Source organism: Carassius auratus, chromosome 38 (assembly GCF_003368295.1).
Source record: "Carassius auratus strain Wakin chromosome 38, ASM336829v1, whole genome shotgun sequence".
Classification (NCBI taxonomy): Eukaryota; Metazoa; Chordata; class Actinopteri; order Cypriniformes; family Cyprinidae; genus Carassius; species Carassius auratus.
In genome coordinates, this window is record NC_039280.1 from 23,516,729 (window position 1) to 23,535,367 (window position 18,639).

General features: G+C 42.5%; 1 protein-coding gene across 1 annotated transcript; it reads left to right on the forward strand.

Moving 5' to 3' along the window:
• Positions 1–2,402: 2,402 nt before the first annotated feature.
• Positions 2,403–17,832, forward strand: LOC113057427 (apoptosis-stimulating of p53 protein 2-like). Its single transcript, XM_026224844.1, has 18 exons — positions 2,403–2,778; positions 4,259–4,406; positions 4,850–4,963; positions 6,601–6,668; positions 6,809–6,910; positions 6,989–7,163; positions 7,436–7,617; positions 7,713–7,883; positions 8,521–8,704; positions 9,650–9,760; positions 9,854–9,978; positions 10,691–11,072; positions 11,622–12,304; positions 15,235–15,372; positions 15,473–15,606; positions 16,028–16,194; positions 16,670–16,869; positions 17,155–17,832. The coding sequence occupies exons 1-18, from the start codon at positions 2,770–2,772 to the stop codon at positions 17,194–17,196; spliced, it is 3,135 nt and encodes a 1,044-aa protein (XP_026080629.1). The 5' UTR covers positions 2,403–2,769; the 3' UTR covers positions 17,197–17,832.
• Positions 17,833–18,639: the final 807 nt, after the last annotated feature.

An 18,639-nucleotide genomic window follows, 5' to 3' on the forward strand; every position in this document is an offset into this window, starting at 1 on the left:
CAGAGAGAAGGAAGACTGGGGCAAAAACATATAGGGTAAATACAACCTTAGGTATATCAATGTAAGCAATTATGAGCCGAATTAAATTAGAAGGAGGACCAAAAATGTCCACCCTGTTAGGGACAGATGAACAACAATTTGAAAGATTTATGCATATACAAAATGTAATATGTAATATGTAATAAGTTTAAATAGACTTCTTATTCAACTGGAACATCAGTTGCTGTCATCATCACTATGTACACTACATGTGTCCAGCCTGAAAGGTTTTCTGACTTAACAGTGTGGACACTAACCGGGTGGACACTGACTGGGTGGACACTGACTGGGTAGACACTGACTGGGTGGACACTAACAGGGTGGACACTAACAGGGTGGACACCAACTGGGGTGGACACTAACAGGGTGGACACCAACTGGGGTGGACACTAACAGGGTGGATACTGACTGGGTGGACACTAACCGGGTGGACACCAACAGGGTGGACACTGACTGGGTGGACACTAACAGGTTTAACACTAACTGGGTGGACACTGACCGGGTGGACACTAACAGGGTGGACACTAACAGGGTGGACACCAACTGGGGTGGACACTAACAGGGTGGATACTGACTGGGTGGACACTAACCGGGTGGACACTAACCGGGTGGACACTAACAGGGTGGACACTGACTGGGTGGACACTGACTGGGTGGACACTAACAGGGTGGACACTGACTGGGTGGTCACTGACTGTGTGGACACTAACATTTTGTCCTAAAATCAACAATTACAACGAAGTCTGAGCAAAAAATGCTAACACAGAAAGTCTGTCAAATAAAGAGCTAAATGTACTTTTTAAATGGTATTTTTACAAAAAAGAATTTCTATGTACTTTCTTCATCATATTCGTCATAACAGGACGGACATGTTGAAGTTGACCACATCAGATTGGAAAGATAAAACAAATCAAAACAGACAATTAACAAAACAGAGGCTCTCACTCACATCCCCCAGTTGTTTTCCCTCCAAGGAAATGATGTCAGCGATGTGATAAGATGTAATTACCTTTTCCAACTTTCTTAAAGGGCCGGTAGTCAAATATAACAGGGTGTGAGGTTATTATTATTCTTTTTTTATTTTATTTAATACTTGGAATATATATATATATGTTGCACATTCAAGAAAACTATAACTTATATACCAAAAAAAGATGAAAGATAATAAATAAATGTATGTATTACTCATATTAAGTGTTGTATTCATCATAAAAATGGCACACATGCTTTGGGACATAGGACAAATCATATATTTGATGGTTTAAAAAGCTGTTAAATATTTAGAAATATATATAAATTCAAGAATCGGCTTAAAACACATCTCTTCCATCTTTATTTGACCCTCTAACTTTAACACTCACTATTCTAATTCTATTCTTTAAAAAATCTAGCTACCTTTCTAATCTTTTTGTATTCTATTTTCTTTTCATTTATTATGCAATTGTATATGTATATATGTGTGTATGTGTAAAGACCTCTAACTAGCTTGCTCTATTCTTTTTTTTTTTTATTCAATCTGTTTTCTTTTTATTTATTATATTAGTTAAAATCCCATGCTATGTGTACTGTGTTAACCTAACTGAGACTTTTTATAGCACTTATATATCATTGCTCTTTTTGTTGTTTTTGATTGCTTCCACTGTCCTCATCTGTAAGTCGCTTTGGATAAAAGCGTCTACTAAATGAATAAATGTAAATGTAAATGTATATAAATGAAAACTTAAATATGCTTGAAGTTCAAAATGTGATTTTTTCTTTTTTTATGTCTAAGACAATTTTTACATTTATGTTGAAAATGTCAAGGCACAGATACAGTGAATAGACCTTTTATCTAAAGTTAGATATCTCAGTGATGACAGTGTCCTCAAAAGGATGCAGAAGATTAAGTTCATGTTTCTGGGCATAAGATTCTAAGGAAGTCTTAATAACACCTGTTATGATTACACCTGTTATGATTACCTGTTACCTGACACCTGTTATGATTATGGTCATTATTTGTTGGCTTGCTGTACTGCATATGTTTTGAAAAACCTTTACAAGTATTTTAGTTTGTATTCTGCCACAAATGCGTTTGCACAAAAAGGGTACACATTAGTAAAAGATCCTATGTGATATTGCGCATGTATTTGTTTTGTGGAAACACTTGTTTAACTCGTTGTTCTTGCGCGTCTTTACCAGCACAAGTAACATTACTCAGCGAGGGGAGTATCGAGCGCTTCCCAAACGTTTCGAAAAACCTCTCCAACCAGCTATACGCATCCTTGTGATAAATATTACTGAATGTATATGTGGGCTACAGAACAAAATGATCTTCTAAGCGCAAAAAACTACGTGTTTATCTGTCGCCATCTTGCACCGCCCCCAGGAGCGAGGGTTTCCAGAGGGATGACGTCACGCTCGCGAGGAGCAGCAACAGGCTGAGAGCCAGATAATCACACAGGGGAAAAACACTCTGAACTCTAATAAGAATCACATCTGCGTGAACTTGTTCTGTCATCTGGACACCTGAGTGCGTTTGTGGTAAATAAAACAGTTCTCGGTAACCGTGAGCTGTCGTCAGAAGAAAAACTCGCGGAAGGAAAGTTTGGAAAGGCCTCTGACGTCACGCCTCGTCTCAAACAGGACAGGACGGTTTCTCTCAGCACAAAACTGCACTTTTAACTTGATTAAAGCTGTAAACCGTCATTCAGCCCGATCTCGGTGGAAAAACATCCTGAGCTCGACGCGAAGATGATGCCGGTGAGCGAACAGACGTTATATTCTCGATTATATTCTCTTTTAACGTTATGTAAGAAGTTCAGGAAAACCACAGGCTTTGCTTCTTTCTCATCTCATCTGATTATGTGTTAGCTGTAATGATTATTGACTTGGATTAATGTTGGGGATTTTACAAAGTATCATGAGATTAATGTGTTGTTGTCATAATAGAGCACATGCAAGTTACCCATTATTGTGCTTCAGACAATATAAAACAGTAGGATTGTGTGTTGTGTTGTCTGTCACTCACACTAAAGTTTCATATCCGCTCATTTAATTATTTATTTAGTTTTTAAATTCATAATAATGCTACTGCAACCAATCCAAACATTTCCCCAACTTTAACTCCTTACAAGGAATAATGATAATAAATATTAAAACCCAGGTTATTTTATGTTCCTCCCTGTACACACAATATTGGTGGTCTTTACGAGATTGTGATGTTGTTATTATTAAACGAACACCAGCTGAATGTGTTTCCCAGTGTTAGTGTGGATCTCAGAAATCAGACACTCTCTCAGCAGTGCTTCTGTTGAATTAAAGACACTCTTCATGACAATTACACAAGATTATTCCATAATGGAGTATGAATGATGTTCTTCATCACTCGTGATGTCATCGTCACGTGACCAGCAGCATCTCATCTGTGTCTGCAGCACAGAAGCAGAGGGATATCTGTAGAAACAGACAATAATACATTGTATGGGTCACAAATATTTATATATATATTATTCCAAAAACATTAGGATATTAAGTAAAGGTCAGGTTCATGAAGATATTTAGTACATTTCCTACTGTAAATATATCAAAACTGAATTTTTGATTAGTAACATTCATTGCTAAGAGTTTAATTTGGACTTTAAAGATGATTTTCTCAATATTTAGATTTCTTAGCACCCTCAGATTACAGATTTTCAAATATTGTCCTCCAAAAAAACCAGACATCAATGGAAATTATATATATATATATATATATATATATATATATATATATATATATATATATATATATATATATATATAAGACACCTAATGGCTGGTTTTGTGGTCCAATATTTGTCTGAGATGCAACTATTTGAACATCTGGAATCTGAGGGAGCAAAAAATCTAAATATTGAGAAAATCATCTTTAAAGTCCAAATGAAGTTCTAAGCAATGCATATTATAAAAATAAAGTTTTGGTATATTTACAGTAGGTAATTTGATCTGAACATGATCTTTACTTAATATCCTAATGATTTTTGGCATAAAAGAGAAATGTATAATTGTGAGCCAAACAATGTATTGTTGTCTGTTTCTACAAATATACCTGTGCTCCTGATATCAGCTGATTCAGTCCTGATCCAGATGCTCTGTGTCTCTGTCCTCATCAGCTGATGGTCAGCGGTGTTAAATCAGAGCGAGGCACAGAGAGATGTCTCGTGATTAAACTCTCATCTCCTCCTCTGCTGGTGTTCTCCAGATGTTCCTGACTGTGTTCCTCAGTAACAATGACCAGCACTTCACCGAGGTGCCCATCACGCCGGAGACGGTGTGTGCAGACGTGCTGGAGCTGTGTCAGGAGCCGGCCGAGGCCAGCGGTCACCTGGCTGAAGTCTGGAGGGGCTCAGGTGAGTGTCCTCCACAAATAACTCCCTCTGAGATCTGATGTGGCCTCCTATCACAGAGATCTTCTCTACTGTAATAAAGCCTATGAATATCCTTAGTTATAAGAACACAGATGAACTATACAGTGTTTAGTGTTTGTCTTAATCATTCAGAGCGTTTCGATCTGCTTTTAATTCAATTATACAGTATTATACAGTATATATTACAGTGATAGCTGGATGCTGGGCTCTAGACTCAACTACAGCATGATATTGAGTAGTTCTTCCCTTATTATAGTTCATAGCTTTATATGGGAACAGAATGTCCTCATGAGGAGCGCACCATGACTCGAGCAACACAAAACATCTGAGTGAAGATGTCTCTCTGTACTCCTGAATCCACCACACTTGTGTTAATGAACACAGTAGATAGTGCTGAGTAGATGTGTGTGTGTGTGTGTGTGAAGAGCGGGCGGTGGGCGAGAGCGAGAAGATGATGGATCTGCTGCTGCAGTGGGGGCAGAGGAGGCCTGAGGTTCGCTTCTTCCTGCGGCGAGGCAGAGCACCCAGCACACCCACAGGTGAGACCTCACCGTGTCTAATCACAGGGATACTTGATCCTAAAGACAAGTTCCTGAACCTCTGTGATCCTAGAACACACACACTCACTCACACACACGCACACACACACACACACACACACACGCGCACACACACACACACACACACACACACGTTCACTGTGTGAGTTAAGTCAAAAGGACTTTTCCTCTCAGAACTTGTGAATGTATCAGTGCTTGACCGTATATTGTCTGGTTATTAAGAGTTTAAGACAGCGGGGGGCTGCAGACAGCGAACCTTGTATGTTATCTTTATTTTATAAGTGCACAAAGGTTTGTTGTTATTATGTCTGTATCCAAAAAAAGTAGACCCTTTACAGATTCGATTGATGTATTGCTCTTATCTGTACAATTAAAACTGAAAGTGTAATTTAAGTTCTTTTCGGGGGTTATCAGGAGAAAATGACTCATAACGCGTATCCGCGTTAATCGACTCCTTCAAACGTATTTTATAATGTTAACTTCAAATAATACTTATAGTAATTTAAAAATGTGGAAGTATTGGATCTGGACAGGAAGGATAACTCTAGGAGGAGTGTGTCGCGGCTCTGCCTTCTCACATCGCGATACAGGTTCGTGGACCTGCGTATGGCGATTTCGATTTCATATCGTATATCGTTACAGCCCTAGTATTATAAGATGATTACAGGAGCGACTCCTCTGTGAGTCACTGCTCACATCATGAGTCATGATGGACAGACTGGTGTCAGATCACACTGGAAATACAGTCAGTTTTTGTTGAACATGTTCAGCAGCTTTTGCAGTTTGAGTTACTTCACTAATTGGTGGGCGGGGCTAAACAGGCAACGATGTTGAATCGGTGGGCGGGGCTAAACTGTCAATGATTAAGAATCGGTGGGCGGGGCTAAAATGGCAATAATGTGGAATAAGTGGGCGGGGCTAAACAGGCAATGATTAGGAATCGGTGGGTGGGGCTAAACAGGCAGTGATGTGGAATCTGTGGGCGGGGCTAAACAGGCAATGATGTGGAATCGGTGGGTGGGGCTAAACAGGCAATGATGTGGAATCAGTGGGCGGGGCTAAACAGGCAATGATTAGGAATCGGTGGGCGGGGCTAAACAGGCAATGATTAGGAATCGGTGGGCGGGGCTAAACAGGCAATGATTAGGAATCGGTGGGCGGGGCTAAACAGGCAGTGATGTGGAATCGGTGGGCGGGGCTAAACAGGCAGCGATGTAGAAGCAGGCGTTGATCATCTCCTGCAGAGGCGGTGTTTATCCACACTATAACATCATCAGTGAAACACTCCACAAACTGTCTGCCTTCAATATAAGCTGTTTTTAGATTAACAAGAACGCTTTGAGTTCTGAAACCTACGGAATGTTTTTATAGTAAAAATAACTCTTATATGCCAGATGATCAAGGGAAGTTTGATTTCTCAGTTCATGACCCCTTTAAAGAATAGAATAATCATGAATCTGTTTTCCCAAATCAGTTATTTGCATTGGCAGAATTAATTATCAGGCAAACCTTACGTTAACAAGTGCTGATTACAGTAATGCGTTGCACTCATCAGTGTCTGTAAGCTCTGAAAGATGAAGCTCAGCTCTGGGCTTGAGCTCGTGTCTGTGTTTCAGACTCCAGGAGCTGGAATCAGAAGAGGAACGGTGTGAAGAAGCCCACAGACAGACGGACGGAGAACGGAGTGAGTCTGCACTCATGTGTCTTTCAGTTCCTCGTGTAACGTAATCCCAGAGTTGGACTCACACACATGAAGGCATGAGAGGAATGCCGTCAGGTCGAGCAGGAACTGATCTCAGAGACTGATGTAGGTGTGTTGTGCAGGTGAGCAGCCCGTGGATGGACATGACTCTGTCAGAGCTGCAGGAGATGTCTGCCAGACAGCAGCGTCAGATCGACTCCCAGCAGCAGCTCCTGGCCTCCCAGGTACACCACAACACACCAGAACACAAGTGTCAACAACGATGCAAACATCAGCCTGTCCTCTCTCTCTGTGTCCTGCAGGAGCAGCGCTTGTGTTTCCTGAAGCAGCAGGAGCACAGACACCAGCAGACGTCCTCGGAGCAGAAGAAGCTGCAGCATCTGAGGGACACGGTGGAGAAGCAGGAGGCGCAGCTGAAGATGGTGCGAGCTCTGAAGGGACAGGTGGAGCAGAAGCGCCTCAGCAACGGGAAACTGGGTGAGTTCTTCTGCTCCAGTTATTTAAATCACTCATTTTAAACGGCCCCTATTATGTAAAATCCAAGCTGATACTGAATGTGGGTTTTGCACAGCTTGTCAGTTAACGGCTTTACTGACGAGATGCACATTCATCATCAGCTGATGTATATCGTGCACCACTATCCTTGTGTCCATGAAAGCAGTCCTGTCACATTGAGTGTTTTCTGTGCAGGCTGAAGGATCTTGAGTTCAGGCAGTGGGAGTTATGCTGTGTGTGTGTGTGTGTTTTAGTGGAGCAGGTGGAGCAGATGAACAGTCTACTCCTTCAGAAGCAGAAGGAGCTCGCAGTCGCCGTGTCTAAAGTGGAAGACCTGAGCAAACAGCTGGAGACCCTGAAAATCGGCCAGCTGGACGCGCTTCACAGTAACCACAGCTCAGTGGCCGAGCTGGACCGACTCTGCAGGGAACTACAGGTCAGAGCCGAGCCGAGGAGGGGAAGATCACCGCCTCAGGCCTCTGTCCAAACATCTCACCTGTGTGTGTGTGTGTGTGTGTGTGTGTTCACCAGATGAGGAAGAACCTGAACCTGGAGCAGAGCGCTAAACTGCAGCAGCAGAGAGAGAACCTGAACAAGAGGAACCAGGAGATGGCCAGCATGGACAGACGAGTCAGTGAGCTGAGAGATCGCCTGTGGAAGAAGAAAGCTGCCCTTCAGCAGAAAGAGAACCTTCCTGTCAGCGTAAGACGTTTCTCCACTTCACACCAGCCAATTACAAGCCTGCATCTACACTCATGCATCCAGCATACACTTTAATCCAAAGCAACTTAAAAATGGATGTTTAATTAACAAAGTTCGGGAGGAGCACATTAGAAAACCAGAGTTTAAGGCTAAAGTCTAGGGCTGCCGTTAGTTGAAAGAACATTTGAAAGAAACGTTCTCATTAACTTGATTTTATGAACTTAATTCAGTAAGTGATTTCCACTTGAACACATTGTACACACGAGTCAGAAGAGTCAAGTTTTTGAAGTGATTCTCAGCCAGAGCTTGGGTTTTCTGTATATTTTTTGTACCTCTAATGTCGCGATATCCGGAAAGACAGAGGCCTTCAGAACAATTTTCATACAAAGTTTAATTTAAACACACATAGCTACAGCTTCAGTTATTGTTTGAAATATCAAAAATGTACTACTTTTGGAATGTCAAAAATGTAAAACAGCATTTTGAAAAGGTTTAACATTTGGTTATTTTGCTAAATTGATTTGCTGTTGCTCTAGAGTTTTATAAAAGCTCATTATTTGGAAACTGTTGTGGTTTCCCACTGTCCTCGTTCTGCCCTGATCAGGTGTGTGGTTTCACTGATGTCCTCTTCTTCCAGTTGCCTTCAGATGCCCAGACAGCGCCGCAGACAGGACCGGCCCGTGTGGCGGCGGTCGGCCCTTACATCCAGTCCTCTACCATGCCCAGGGGCCCCGTGAAACAGGACCTGCTCACTAAACACACTTACCCAGACGGCACAGCGACCGTACCCCATCAGGACAGGACCCCTCACCCGGACTCAGGTTTGTAGATCCCCCGTTTACCCGTCCGAGGGAACTGGGCTGTGTTTCTAACTGTGGAAATGGTGATATAATGTTCTGTGTGTAATTCTGAAGTGTCATGTCTACTGCAGGTTAGCACTAGAGACGTCACACATACACACAAAAACATGCTGATCTGATTTCTGTTTTAATTGTCTGTGATGCATTCTTAACTTTTGTGCAAAACATTCTGTACAAATCTTGTGCATTTGGCCAAAAAACTACGCAGATGAACAGCTAGCAGCTTTAACAAAACAGACAAATATCGAATATACTACAAGATAACACTAATTAAAATATCTAATCCAACCCTCCGTCTTTTATGCAACATTTTTTAAATGTCTTTTAACATCTTTATCCGCTTTTTCTTTTCTTTCAGAGGTTTTTCCTTTACTGAATCTGTAGGTATGTTGAGGATATGAATGAGGATAAATGAATCTGGCATGTGCACGAGAAAGCCATGAAGTGCACGTTTGCAAAGCTTATAAAATAATGATCTGCTGTATTCTCACTCATGCAGTCATGTATACATGGATTTGTAGTGTCTGTATGACTAATTAAAAAAATGTTGATTAATTTAACCCTTAACCATCACTCCCACACTCAAAGTGAGAGCCTTCTGTTTAAAGGGACAGTTGACCCAAAATATATATCATTTCATTTACTTCTCATGTCTTTCAAGACCCAGTAGACTTTCATTCATCTTATATTAGAACATCTTCTGCAACAGCTTTTCATAAAACCTGAATTTCCTTTGAATGTCCATGTCTCCAAAACTTTGATGCTTCAAAACGTTTGTCAAGAGATTGTAAATGCAGTCTTCTGAAGAGACATAATCCCCTTACAACGATACATTTAGACATTGATTCACTTATGATCCCTGAGCAGCACAAGGTTTGTTCTCTGAAGTGTATTCTGTCTGTTCAGGCAAGGTGTCCTCAAAGATGTCTAACTGGAGTTCATCCATTATGAAGACGGGCAGTAATTTTGAGTCGTCCAGTCTGCCCCGCATGGTGACCCATTCATCTAAAAAGCAAGGTGACCCTCCACACCTCCTATCCCCATTAGATGTGTAACACCCAGTTGGTCTGTGTTTAAATGTATTGTGAATTCTCCTGCTCCCCATAACAGATAACACCGAGGCGCTGAAGCGGGACCCCAGGGTGCGTCCGGTCTCCATGTTTGAGTCCGTCGATCCACCACCAGCTTCTTTACGGAAGAACCAGAGCAGTGAGGACCTTGCGAGAGACGCCCTGGTAATGCTCAGACGTCTTATCGAATTACTAGTTCTCTTGTGTTCAATACTTGTTAATACTTGAACAATACCAGGTGGACATTTGAAGAGGTTTCTCTGAGGTCCACTTATAGTGTCTTCAAGATTTCATCACACTGTGGTCGCACAGCATCGTGCTTTAGTTTCAATCTTTCTGAAGTTTCAATCTTTCTGAAAATCCCGCATTGAATTGTGCATTGTTTGTAAATGAATCACACGAATCCGTGAACAAACAGGCAGCGCAGTACCATCGGTGGGCGGGGCTTAACAGGCAGTGCAGTAGGGTCGGTGGGCGGGGCTAAACAGACAACGCAGTATGATCGGTGGGCGGGGCTTAATGGGCAGCACAGTAGGATTGGTGGGCGGGGCTAAATGGGCAGCGCAGTAGGATCGATGGGGGGGGCTAAACCGGAAGCGCAGTTGGATCGGTGGGCGGGGCTAAACGGAAGTGCAGTAGGATTGGTGGGCGGGGCTAACAGGCAGCACAGTATGATCGATGGGCGGGGCTAACAGGCAGTGTTCTAGGATTGGTGGGCGGAGCTTTTTTTAGACTAACAAAAAAAGTTTTGAGTTCTGAAACTTACAGGATGTTTTTATAGTATAAATAAATCTTATATGTCATATGATTAAGGGAAGTTTGGTTCGTGACCCCTTTGAAAGTCCTCAGTGACACTTTGATTTGTCCTTTGATTCAGAGCGCTGTCAAGAACACCGTCAAGGTTCCTCCTCCAGTTCCCACTAAACCGAAACAGGCCATCCTTCCCTCTGGTGGCCAGATGGGATACAGCAAGACGGCCGGCACCTTCCCTGGGAAGAGTAAGTCTTCGGCTCAGCAGCCGCCCGCTGGCGTCCAGTCTGGTGGTACTTTACCCCTGCCCTCCAAACTGGAGGCTCCCCCAGCTGCCACCGTACACCCCTTCAGCCCCGAGCCTCCTGGAGCCAAAGACTCCGGCGGGCAGCTCCTGCGCAAGCCACAGATGCTGACCACCAGCTCCATCTACTCCATGTACACGCAGCCGCAGGGCACTCAGGGAGCGCTGAGCCGATCCCAGAACCGCGGCAGCAACTTCATCAGCGGTGAGGGACTTTGTGTTCACCAGGACAGAGGAGTTCATACAACATATGTGTCTCTGGAGCACAAAACCAGTCTTTAGTGTCAATTTTTCTAAATGTTTATTTATACACCATCTGAAAGCTGAATAAATCATCTCTCCAGTGATGTGTGGTTTGTTAGGAGGACAATATTTGACTGAGATACAACTATTTCAAAATCTGGAATCTGAGGGAGCAAAAACATCTAGATATTTTGAAAATGACCTTCAAAGTTGTCCAAATTAAGTTCTTAGCAATGCATATTACGAATCAAGAATTTATTTTTGATATGTTTACATTAGGAAATTTACAAAATATCTTCATGGAACATGATCTTTACTTAATATCCTAATGATTTTTGGCATAAAAGAAAAATTGATAATTTGTACAATGTATTGTTGGCTATTGCTTCAGATATACCCCAGAGACTTCAGACTGGTTTTGTGCTTTGAATAAGTGCAAGAACACTCTAAACACAAAGTTATTTGTTGCTCTTTTGTTGAGCTGACAGTTTTTGTCTTGATGCACATGCAGTTTATGGGAAGCCAGTGGCCCCCGCAGGCCAGCACCCAGAGAACCCGTACCTGGACTCGTCCAGTGGCCCCGAAGCAGAGAAGGACCCCAGCCCTGGAGCATCTGAGAGCGAGCGGATCCCCAGACCTCTGAGTCCCACCAAACTGCTGCCCTTCATCTCCAACCCCTGGAACCAGAGCGATGTCGACCTCGAGGCCCTCAGGAAGAAGCTCTACAATGCGCCCAGACCCCTGAAGAAGCGCAGCTCCATCACGGAGCCCGAGGGCCCGGGCGGCCCCAACATCCAGAAGCTGCTGTACCAGAAGACGACTCTGGCGGCGATGGAGACCGCGGTGACTCCTCCAGCAGAAGAGGAGAAGGAGACGCCCGCAGATCCTCAGAGAGAGGATGAAGCTTCACTGGAGGGAGCAGAGCAGGCCGTCCCTGAGCCGGAGGAGTCCACAGCGGCTCCAGACACTGAAGGAGAGGACCTGCCTCCTCCACCTCCTCCACATCCGGCCCCGCTCCTCCCTCCACCGGCCCAGCCTGACAGCCCTCCTCCTCCACCTCCTCCTGACAGCTTCCCGGAGGACTTCCCTCCGTATCCTCCTCCTCCGTATCCCAGCGGCGCCGAGCTCGAGGCTCCAGAAGACACCTTCAGCATGAAGCCGCCGGAGGTCACCGGACAGGTTCCCTCTCCACCGGTACGTGCCCTAAATCAGCCTCTACAGCTGGGAGATGTCCAGTGTTGGGAAGGATATTCTGCAAATGGAATAAGTTACAGATTACACGTTACTCTATATAAAATGTAACCATTTAAAATAAATGTTAAAAATCCAATTAATTTTTTTTTTTTTAAGTAATTTAGTTACATGTAACTAGTTACTCCCCAACACTGGCGATATGGCAAAACATTTTAATCTCGATTTTTCAGAATGTTTGACATATTCTTTTTTTTTTATGTCTAGTAAACTTGAAAATGTAACTACGACATAATTCAAGTAACTAGTTCTTTATTAAGCCTCTAGTTAAAGAGAATGGTATTCCAAGTGCCGCACACATGTAGTTGGAAACATGATGTAAATGTTAAACAAATCTCTTGTTCATGGAGAAAAATGCATGAACTACAATCTTAAACACAGACTGATATATGTCAAATGTTTATTTTTTATTTTATTTTGATGATTATAACTGACAACTAAGGAAAATCCCCAAATCAGTATCTCAGAAAATTAGAATATTGTGAAAATGTTCAATATTGAAGACAATATTGGTTCATGTAGGTGGGGAGAAGTCAATCCAGCGATCTTATTTCATGGGTTTACATGTGATGGTCAGGCTGTGCATCTCTTTGACCATCGATCTTTATTAATTGCTCCAGATTTGACCATCTCTTCTCCGAATTGAAATTGTCAATAATTGTTCTAGTGGTGTTAATGTCGAAAGCTGTTCTGTGAAAGAGTTGGTTGGTTAGTGGACTTGTTTCTGACTTGTGGCACTAGGAATTGATTTACAACATCCTGTTGCCTTTCTGAGGAATTCGGCTCCTCGTGTTTCAACCATGGTCCTTATCGAATCTTTAATTTGTCTGGTATGGGTCTGATACGCTACACTGCAAAGCCTTTAAATGGTCTCTCAGTCTAGTTCTGTAGACTACACAATCATGGGGAAGACTGCTGACTTGACAGTTGTCCAAAAGATGAACACTGACACCTTGCACAAGGAGGGCAAGACACAAAAGGTCATTTCAAAAGAGGCTGGCTGTTCACAGAGCTCTGTGTCCAAGCACATTAATAGAGAGGCGAAGGGAAGGAAAAGGTTTTGTAGAAAAAAAGTGTACAAGCAATAGGGATAACTGCACTCAGGAGAGGACTGTGAAACAAAACCCGTTCAGAAATGTGGGGGAGATTCACAAAGAGTGGACTGCAGCTGGAGCCAGTGCTTCAAGAATCACTACACACAGACGTGTGCAAGACATGGGTTTCAGCTTCACATTCCTTGTGTCAAGCCTCTCTTGAACAACAGACAGCGTCAGAAGCGTCTCGCTTCAAAAAGGACTGGACTGCTGCTGAGTGGTCCAAAGTTATGTTCTCTGATGAAAGTCAATCAGGGTCCCAGAGTCTGGAGGAAGAGAGGAGAGACACACAATCCACGTTGCTTGAGATCCAGTGTAAAGTTTCCACAGTCAGTGATGGTTTGGGGTTCCATGTCATCTGCTGGTGTTGGTCCACTGTGTTTTCTGAGGTCAAAGGTCAACACAGCCGTATACCAGGAAGTTTTAGAGCACTTCATGCTTCCTGCTGCTGACCAACTTTATGGAGATGCGGATTTCATTTTCCAGCAGGACTCTGCACCTGCACACAGTGCCAAAGCTACCAGTGCCTGGTTTAAGGACCATGGTATCCCTGTTCTTAATTGGCCAGCAGACTCACCTGACCTTAACCCCAGAGACAATCTGTGGGGTATTGTGAAGAGGAAGATGTGATGTGCCAGACCCAAGAATGCAGAAGAGCTGAAGGCCACTATCAGAGCAACCTGGTCTCTCATAACACCTGAGCAGTGCCACAGACTGATCCACTCCATGCCACGCCGCATGGTGCTGTAATTCAGACAGAAGAGACACAACTAAGTGTTGAGTGCTGTACGTGATCATACTTTTCATTTGGCCAAGATTTCTAAAACACCTTTCTTTGTATTGGTCTTAAGTTCTATTCTAATTTCCTGAGATACTGAATTTGGGATTTTCCTTAGTTGTTAGTTATGATCATCAAAATGAAAGAAATAAACATTTGAAATATATCAGTCTGTGTGTAATCAATGAATATAATATACAAGTTTCACTTTTTGAAACGAATTAATGAAATAAATGAACTTTCTGATGATATTCTAGTTATGTGACCAGCACCTGTAAATGTTCTGTAAAAACAATGAACAGCAGCTTTCAGTCTGTCAGAATGAAGCAAACCTGAAGTATCAGCCATACAGCAGTAGTTCTTCACGAGTGTTTTATTTGATTGGGCTGTGCTCCATTGTGACGTCTGTGTAAACATGGACGTTTCACTCTTTCATCTTCTTGTGTGTTTGTCCTCTTCCACTGTCCTTGTTGTCAACACAAAAGCTCATTCGGTGTGAATGGTGTCTAGCGTTGTGAGCCGCTAATCACGTCATTCTTTTCTCTTTACTGTTATCACCAGCATATTGTCAAAGTTTCGTATTCAAACGTTTGGTAATATTTCTATTCAAAATTGCGATTCCTTGATTTCTAAGTAATTAAATAGTTGCAAAACATTAAAATCTTCTCCTGTACAGTGAATGCTTTATCCATTATAAGCCTCAGCTAACCGGATCTAGTTATCATCTCCGAACGCTGTGTGCTTTGCGTATTAATTCTGCCACTAGTCAAAATGGGTTTGTGTTGATGAGTCGTAAGTCACATGACTAGTTTAACATACAATGACAAGACTGGTAATTACGGGCTATTTTTAACAATATTGACTAAAGTAAAAAAAGAAAAAATACACTCTAACGTTAATTATGTGGGTGTATAATAAAAACCAATGAATCCAAATGCAGAACTGCTACTCCTTTAATTAGTATAAGTCTATCACATCTAATAAGTGTGTTTTCTGTGCAGGGTAAGAGGACGAACCTGCGCAAGGCCGGCTCGGAGCGCATCGATCACAGCATGAGAGTGCGCTTCAATCCTCTGGCTCTGTTACTGGACTCATCTCTGGAGGGAGAGCTGGACCTGGTGCAGGGGGTCATTCACCAGGAAAGGCACATTCACTGTTAAACATGAAGAAGATCTGTGTGTCACTGACCAGTAGTGTTTCAGGAAGATGGCAGTAATGTGGTGGATGGGTGTTTTACAGGTGGAGGATCCCAGTCAGCCCAACGATGAGGGAATCACAGCGCTGCACAACGCAGTGTGTGCCGGCCACACGGACATCGTCAAGTTCCTGGTGCAGTTTGGGGTCAATGTGAACGCCGCCGACAGTGACGGATGGTGAGGAGCGTTTCACACACTCACAGACACTCCTCAGTGGACAGCAAGCGTTTAACCCACCACGTTACATGCTTTCATTCAGTTCAGTCAAAGCCTGTTTCATGTCTGTCATGTTTTCCCACGTATGCAGGAGATAACTGTGCCACAAACACACATTAAATTTGTTAGAATACATCAACATCCACTGTTCCCTTTGAGACTTCAGTATTAAAAATAATTTTCAGGCAAAATTATAATGTTTTTGAGTCAAATCAATATTTAATGTCACATGTATTGTAGGAGCAGTATGTGGGATGATCTACAGACATCTGCTCATCATTATAAAATAAAGATTACAATAACAACACATCCAGTGAGGATAGATGATGATGCTGCTGTTGTGTGTGTGTGTGTGTGTGTGTGTGTGTGTGTGTGTGTGCAGGACGCCCCTGCACTGCGCCGCGTCCTGTAATAACGTGCAGGTGTGTAAGTTCCTGGTGGAGTCCGGGGCGGCCGTGTTTGCCATGACCTACAGCGACATGCAGACGGCAGCGGACAAGTGTGAGGAGATGGAGGAGGGATACTCTCAGTGCTCTCAGTTCCTCTACGGTGAGCCAGTGATCACCAAACCTGAGCTCTCTGCACATTCGACTGCAAAAGATCACATGAAATTAGATTTTTACAAATCTGTTTCAAGCTGCTGTTAAGATTGCATTTCCGCACATCTGCTTCAAAACATAAACACGTCAGATGTTGTCTGTAGAGAACAGACGAGGTTGTGTTGTTAGGAAGTGTTTTGAGACCGGCGGAGACGGTGATTCTGTGAGGTTTAGTCTTACATCTGATATCAGGAGATATTAACAAGTATTTCATTTAACTTATTCATATCTGTAGACAAGATATACTTCAGTATATCTTTAGTTGAACTACTTCTGCATAATTAAGGTGCATTAAGTACATCAGTCTTTCCAGTTTAGCACTTCATACTGAAACTAGAACAGGATATTGTTATGAAGTGCATGTAGTTAGCCTGATCCACATCAGTCAGAAGCGGTGTGTGTTTGAGCGCTGTGTTCCTGTGCAGGCGTCCAGGAGAAGATGGGCATCATGAACCGCGGGGTGGTGTACGGCCTGTGGGACTACGAGAGCGAGCAGGACGACGAGCTGTCCTTCAGAGAGGGCGACTGCATGACGGTGGAGCGGCGGGAGGACGAGGACGAGACCGAGTGGTGGTGGGTGCGCTCGGCCAGCGGAGAGGGATACGTGCCCCGAAACCTGCTGGGGGTGAGTGACTACTTCACACGCTATACATGGCTACAGTCAAACCTGGAAGATCAGCCTATTCTGGATTCTGCTCTAGAAGCTTGTGATTAAAGCTTCAAAATATGTAAAGCAGGGGCGGAGCTAGGGTTAGTCTCTTTTTGCTGATAAGAGCTGCATTTATTATGCATTTATTTATGCAGAGCATCTTTATGAGCAGGTCAAACAAAGGTTTTTCTGAAGCGCTAATGTGCCAAAGACTGTGTTTAGTGTGTGTATTATAATAGTTTTTTCTCTGTTCTTCCTCAGTTGTACCCGAGAATTAAACCCCGTCAGCGGAGTCTGGCTTAAGTCCTTCAGAGAGGAGAACAAGCGCTGGTTCTCCTCCTCACCACGGATCTGGACCTCGTCCTGCTGGTCCTTCTGTGTCGTAGTTGTTTTTTGGATGTTACTATTGATATGTTACAGTGTCACTGTCTTTTTTTATTCCACAAAACAATTACATAGAAATAAGGCGTTTAGATTGTACTTTATATTTGTGTATCAAGATTTTTTTCACTGCTATTGTTTTATTTTTTTATTGTGGCCTGTGTTGTGTATCACAGGTATTGTGCGTACGGTGTTCTTTCAGTGCTTTATTGAAAGGTTAGTGAAAGGAAATGGATAGTGCTGAACTGGTTTAAACTGTTTTCTCTTGAGCACCAGTAAAATGAACTGGTTGTGCAGAGCTAGTAAACTGGGGTAAGTACATCAGCTTCTGGCTCAGTAATCAATACTCCAACAGTGATTTCCAGTAGATGTCCAGCAGCAATCTCTCGCTTCATCTCAACCTCAGCCGCATTAAATGGTGATGTTCATATTGAAAGATACCGCTTTTATTATACACTACAAATAAACCTGCATTTTCCACATCCTCTTCCTTATGGACAAATCAGCTGCAGCTGAAATGTAACCTGATCAAAAAGAATAAAAACACTGTGAACAGTTCTCATGTGAATACTGTTGTCTTGAAATGGGTTTTGTGAATATATAGTAAAACATTTATTATGCTGATCTTCTGCACATGATTCATAATTCTGTTCTGATATCAGTGGGTGAAAGTCAGTATATCAGCTCAAGAGTTAATGATTTGTGCTGCGAGATGTGTGCACTGTAGTGGGTCTTCACAGAGCTTTTACATATTTTTATCATCAATATTGATTTGATTTTGAATTTCAGTCATTTATTTAGCAATCCAAATTAATGATATTATAACTAAAAATAACTGTCCTGTAGCTCAAACAGTAGAGCGAGCTAGAGATGCCAAGGTCATGGGTTTGATTCCTAGGAAAGCAACAACATAAATTGTTCTGTATGTAGAGTTAAGTGGCTCTAACTTTACAAATAAACACCGAGACACATGTCCAGCGTGTGCTCTCTAAGCATGACCAATTCCCCCACCTAACCACAAGGGGGAAACGTCACATCATGTGACCTATAAAATCCCTTAACACTACACTGTACAGGTGCTGGTCATATAATTAGAATATCATCAAAAAGTTGATTTATTTCACTAATTCCATTCAAAATGTGAAACTTGTATATATTATATTCATTCATTACACACAGACTGATATATTTCAAATGTTTATTTCTTTTAATTTTTATGATTATAACTGACAACTAAGGAAAATCACAAATTCAGTATCTCAGAAAATTAGAATATTGTGAAAAGGTTCAATATTGAAGACACCTGGTGCCACACTCTAATCAGATAATTAACTCAAAACACCTGCAAAGCCTTTAAATGGTCTC